Here is a 6,216-nt window from a genome sequence, read left to right on the forward strand (position 1 = left end):
TATTCTCTTAATTAATTAATTTTCTTAATGAAGAGTTATTCCTAATTATCTTTGATTTTTGATTCTTTGCATCGATGACTTTTCCTCACATGCGCAATCCCGTGGTTGTGTATTGTGCGTGGATTGAACGCTTAGGCGTTTATTTATTTTGAGAGTTCTTTCATTATATACGACGCATAAAGGTTATGCTTATGCTTTTTAGATTTCTTCTACAGCATATCAGGCGTTTCAAGCCCTTGGATTTTCTTGTCGGACGATAAACGTTTCTCATAAGACTTGCAACGAGTAGCAAATTTGTGCGTACAACCGACTGAAAACGCAAGTGATCTTTATTTAAATTAATCACCCTTCATTGTTATTACTTGTAGATACCCTAAATAACAGAGTCAAATATAATTGCACCGAAGAAACCTCCAACAAATTTACAAGAAAATCACTTCCTGGCTTTATTCGAAACAAAGAAATGCATTTGGATGGAGAATAAGTTGGTCTGCACGCATAATACAGTAAATAGTTCTTACTATCCTAAAAAGAGACGAATATTGATCATAACTATAGGCTAAAAACATATAAGGGTACTTGTCAAGTTACATGGAAATTATGCTTCACGCTGAAAAGTAAAATGAAGTTAATCACCAAGCCACTCCAAACTAAAGTGTGTCTCAACAATTTCAACCCTTAGCTCTGGAATAGAAATGTTCTTTGCCCGCAACCATTGTTTCCCAATCTTCTCATCACAAATAACAAGATTGAGGGAAGTCAGTTCACAAACAGCTCTTGGTAAGCTCATCAAACGAGAACAGTCTCTCATATAAAAATCTGTCAGTTTCTTTAGTTGCCCAATCTCCTCTGGAAGTCCTCTTAGCCCCTCACACGATGAAATGTCTAGACATTCCAACCGTTCGAGTTTTCCAATTGATGCTGGAAGCTCTTTTAGGCCTGGTAAAGCTGATAACCTTAACATTCTCAGAGAGTTCATATTTCCAAGGTCATCAGGTAACATCTTAAGCAGATGACAGTTGCTAATAGACCACATCTGAGCAGAGGGCATATAACAGAAACTAAGGGGTACCTCTTCCAAGCTGCTGCAGTGATCAAGGTTAAAATCTCGCAGCTTGATACTGTTGAATGTGGATACATATTCAAACCCCTCGCATAAGCTTAAACATAGCTTCTCTAAGCTGGATATTTCTTTGCTTTGTTTTAGAACAGGGGATGCAATCAACCTCTGCAAGCGGACACTCTTGAGTTGAGTTAGTGAAGACAGCACATCTAGACCTTTTATTGTTGCCCTCTTTGTCCCATAATTGAATACCATGAGAAATTTTAGCTTTTTCATAGACTTCAGAAATGGAGGAAGAAAGTACTCATTTGAAGTAAAGAATAGCAAGAGAGCCTCTGTCTCAGGAAAATTCAACTGAAACCAGTGCTTAGCCTCCATAGGACCTACATGAATAAATCAGAAAGGAAATTGAATTAGATCATTATACATGATGGTTATGAATGCTAGTTTTATGGGTTTAATTTTCGTCATTTAGATGTTGATTCCAGAAAAGATGTAAGTCGAAATTAGTGCTCAATGTTACATTATGATAGCATAAATAGCTTCAGGAATCAATTGTCTGAGTTTATTTGCTTGACATTTCAGATCATATTCCATGATCTATTCGTGTTTCTCTTGTTCTGTTTTCTCTCGATGATGGATCATAGAGTGAAATGTCGAGCAAATAAACTCACACAATTGATTCCTGAAGCTATGTATGCTAACACTCTGAACTGTGGAAATCATATATCTACAAGTTGCACTATGATTTCTGAACAGCAATGTTTCATAATCCTTATAATGAAATAGTATGATAAAAGCAATACATCTCAAATTTTGAATAGCTGGCATAGCCAATTTAATCTACACCTAACAAGTGACTAGAATATCAAAATCTTATTACTACAATTTTTTAGAGGGAAATAACTTAGATTATATATATGTTGGTATCTCTATGTTTATATAGCGAATCAGAACAATTTGATTAAGCATACCTATAAATCAGATCCAACTGATTTGAATAAGCATACATATAAACGGGATCTAATCTGTCAAAACCATTCAGAAATTAAACCTATCCTTAACATAGACTAGTTTGAGTAAGCATACATATAAATGGGATTTAGTCTGTCAAAGCCATTCACAGACTAAACCTATCCCGAGTACTGATGACTAAGTTGTGGAAAATTTTGGAAATAAATTAGGAAGAGAGTTTTGGAATATCCTACCTGTCTGAATGGACAGCAGTTGAACATCACATGCTCTATGATTAAGCATCTCCCACTTTTCTGGCAAGCTAGCCTCTTTCCTAGGCATCAAAAACCTCTTCCTGTGGTCTCCACCGTCTTGGCTGCCCAAATGGAGGGCCAATTCTCGCATTACACCATGTTGAGAAAAGTACAGCTCCGAGGCACTTCCATATGAGATTGCTACTCTGCTCCTGATAAGTCGTACTACGTCAACTTATAGATTAAAAATGAGACAAAAACACCCAACATGTAAAAGGAAAGATAATTACCATGGATTTCCAGTCAAATTCAACAGGTTTCTGCTTGCAAAATCTGATAAAATGGAAAAAGCGTTATGCCACTGTAGGTTCCTGACATAAACCCATATGTCCAAAAGTGCATCAGCGCTAATTTTCCTTTCCTCTGGAAATAAACCCAAGTCTAGGAAGCATTCCCTGGCTACATCATCTAAGGAATCGATGCTGATCTCCAACAATTTAATTAGCCCTTTCTTGTGATAATCTGATATGGATTCTCCTCTGGAAATCTGATCCTTTGCTCTCTCCCAAACGTCATGTGGTTCCCCACGCAAACAGCTTCCGATCACCTTTAGAGCAAGTGGCAGGCCGCCACATTCTGCTTGCACCTGCGGTTTGAAGGAATTAAAATTTGTTATATAGATCAAACATAACTTCAAAATTATTTAGAATTCTATTTTTTTTTTTTACCAATAACACAATAGATCTAACTATTCTTTACTCGGAAAAAGAAAATTTTAAAACTAATTATTCACTGTGCCCATCCTACTTAATTAATTACTAACTGTTTTCATCCTACTTAATCATTCCATATATTACTAAAGCCCAGTGTCCAGCATCTGTCGATAAAATCAAATTCCCCTCAAAAAATCGCTTGAAATTAGAAACTATCCTATAACTCTCTATATTTCTCAAATATACAATAATTATTTCATGAGACTTTCCTTGACTTATCAATTATTCTTCTCGCTAAAGTCATCTTACCTTTCTCTTCCACCATTCATAATCTTTAGGGTGGCAGACAAGAGAGACATTAACTTATGCCTTACGAAGCACGACAAAGTGCTTCAAGAGCAATTTTATACGGGAAAAGACAGGTTCGAAACTTGTTCTACGCTACAATTATTGTCCACAAATTGTTGTACAATATTCGTTCTTTAGTATGTATATCTGTCTCAGAAAGCTCAGCAGGAGAGATGTCTCATTCAATACTTGCTGTACCAAATTATGAAATTCCCAGCTAAACAAATAAAAATGGTTAAGAGTTGGCCATTGCATTACCGATTTACAGAGCTGTAATGTAGTAAGAAAAGTAAATATGTAATAGTTATATTGGTCAAATATTACATAGGATGATTTAAACCAAAAAAATATAAACATAGAGTTCTGAGTCAACTATTTATGTGTATCTATCGATCATCCAATACTGCCTTTCTACCAGAAAATAACAAGGAAAGAAAGCTCAAGGAAAATGGCATGAAGAGATTATCAATAATGTTCTTAATAATTGTGTATCAAGAAGTAGTAAATGTGGTAGAAAATTTATAATATAATTTTTTTAATGATTTTTAATCTTTTAAGATATATAATTGAGTAATTAAATTAAAAATTATAAATACTAGAGTTTCGGCCCTAGCTAGTTCGGTTGTGGATAGCAATTTAAGGCGTGGGTATGCTCCCAATGGTCTTGAATTCCAATACTTTTTGAATAAAACAAACAAGTTTTTTCATTGATATTAAATGTAGTTCTAATTAATTTAATTTAAAGTTATGATAAATTATGTAGCAAAAATTAGACATATTGTTCACTATTTTTTATTTTTATGATGGATTATTCACACTCTTCAACTAAGAGCCAGCAACCTGGAGATTGTTCACTATTTTGAATATAAATTATAAATTATAATCCAAAATCACAAATATTTGAATTTACAAAATAAAAAGTTAAATTAGTTGAATCCATGTGTATAAATGGGTCATAGCATATCCATGAGTAAAATGTTAGTTTTTCTTACCTTGCTTCTCCATTCCAAAGACAACAGTTTTATGCTCTGTGTATTCTGAGTTACTTTCCATACATTTCAAATAATAAATATTACAGTATTACAGAATAAAAGCAATTAGTAGAACATAAAAAGGATACCTCCTTTACTAGATTTGCGTCTATAGTGCTTGGAATTGATGTCCGTCCAAAGGCCCAGAAGCAGAAAAGTGACAGAGCATCCTCTTTGCACAACAATGGCAACTGATACAGTCTAGTAGTCTGGGTTGTGGGGATATTAGAACGGTCTCTGGTTGTTACAACAGTTTTGTATCCCGGCCCTTCGAATAGCAAATTTTCCAAATGTATTCTAGACCAAACATCATCCAAAATTACCAGAGTTGACTTGGGTTGTCTCAAAATCAATTGCTGCAGCTGCTTGTGTCCATCTTCCAAATTCTGAAATTCTTGTTTCTTCCTTCCACCAATCTTCTCCCACATAGTCTCTAAAATTCCTATCAGGTTTGGTGACTGTGACACGGTGATGAAAACCACATTTTCGTGGAAGTATTCTGCCATCCATGAAAACATAAATTTGATTTAGACTAAGTAAATTAGCACAAAACATCAGATGTAATAAAACCTAAACCAGAGTACCATAGGGACAGGTATAATAGAGATGAGAAGTATACCTTTGATTTGAGGATCATTGCAGAGACCCAATGCCAGAGAAGTTTTCCCCCCGCCCCCCATCGATTGCGCGCCAACGACTGACACGTCTTTGTCTAACAACATTCCCCGCAAGTCTCCAATACATTTCTCCAACCCCACGTAAAACTGAGATTTCCCAAGAACACCATATGCACAATCGTCCACGATTTCAGAACTGTCAATGGAACGAACTAAAGCCATTTCTGCAATTTGAAACTTTGAAACAGCGTGGTCTAAGCTTCTTTCTTCTTACTAAATTTCATATGTCTCTTGTCATTCTAAGGCTATTAGACAGTGCCTTTTTATAACTTCTGAGATGCATCATGAAACAACCGAGTTGGATTCCAGAAATTTATAGTGAAACAACCGAGTTGGGCTTAAGAATCAAATTCTAAAAGGCCATGATTTTGCTCCTCGAATCAAATTACAGTCACAACTATTTAGGCATCTCTTGACTTGAGAGGACTTAATGGAGCACTCTGTTGCACCGCGGAACACTCCTGTTAGCATAATCGCAAGTTCTATGTAAGAGGGCTTCCTCTTGATGGAAAATAATTGTAAGGAATAATATTTTGTTATTCCAAGTTGGTGGGTTTGTTTAGTCAAGTTGGTTAATATGTGCTGCTAGGAAGGTCACTTTTGTAAGAGGTTGTTTCATTTAATATATTGTTAGAGAAAACTTATTTGTGTAAATTTTACAAAGTGCAGAGAATCCATAGCGAAAGACTCAATTTTCTAACCTTTTGCATAGGTACTTATTTCAAAATATATAATGTCAATGTGTGTTTCAAATTTTTAAATATCTTCATTGTTCTTATTTTTATTTATTTTATTTATTGTAATTAATAATTTTATGGTATAATTTTACATCTATGTCAATTTGTATTTAATTTGATCAAATGATTTAGTAAAATTGCATATAGATAAATGACACAATCTTGTTTGTAGTTGCGATTCTTTACTCAATCCTTCATGCATCATCTCTTACATATATTTCTACATATTCAATCATATATAATCTACATCTAAATATAGGTTTCTATGCATTTGACATTGATTAATACTATTGTTTGCCTCAATTAGTACATTATTTTTGCATCTTGATTTGTCTCAAGCCAATTTTGCAACATTTAGATTGGAGGGTGAGAATCCCGATAATTCTTCTAAAAAAATATTTTTATTCACAATAATTTTTAAAATAAAAAAGACAATTGC

General features: G+C 34.4%; 1 protein-coding gene across 1 annotated transcript; it reads right to left on the reverse strand.

Moving 5' to 3' along the window:
- Positions 1–421: 421 nt before the first annotated feature.
- LOC131079838 (probable disease resistance protein At4g33300) lies at positions 422–5,307 on the reverse strand. Its single transcript, XM_059215843.1, has 5 exons — positions 4,983–5,307; positions 4,453–4,862; positions 2,562–2,917; positions 2,272–2,483; positions 422–1,446 (listed from the first exon to the last, which is right to left on the reverse strand). The coding sequence occupies exons 1-5, from the start codon at positions 5,200–5,202 to the stop codon at positions 629–631; spliced, it is 2,016 nt and encodes a 671-aa protein (XP_059071826.1). The 5' UTR covers positions 5,203–5,307; the 3' UTR covers positions 422–628.
- Between the last annotated feature and the right edge of the window lie 909 nt (positions 5,308–6,216).

The sequence above is a fragment of the Cryptomeria japonica genome, unplaced genomic scaffold, assembly GCF_030272615.1.
Source record: "Cryptomeria japonica unplaced genomic scaffold, Sugi_1.0 HiC_scaffold_311, whole genome shotgun sequence".
NCBI lineage: Eukaryota > Viridiplantae > Streptophyta > Pinopsida > Cupressales > Cupressaceae > Cryptomeria > Cryptomeria japonica.

Bases quoted from the DNA above. Each gene is read 5' to 3' on its own strand.
- LOC131079838 (XM_059215843.1), bottom strand. From the start codon at position 5,202: ATGGCTTTAGTTCGTTCCATTGACAGTTCTGAAATCGTGGACGATTGT. The intron at 4,863-4,982 runs GTATACTTCTCA...CATGGATGGCAG, and splicing joins CAATGATCCTCAAATCAAAG to AATACTTCCACGAAAATGTG. The intron at 2,918-4,452 runs GTATCCTTTTTA...TTCAAACCGCAG, and splicing joins ACGCAAATCTAGTAAAGGAG to GTGCAAGCAGAATGTGGCGG.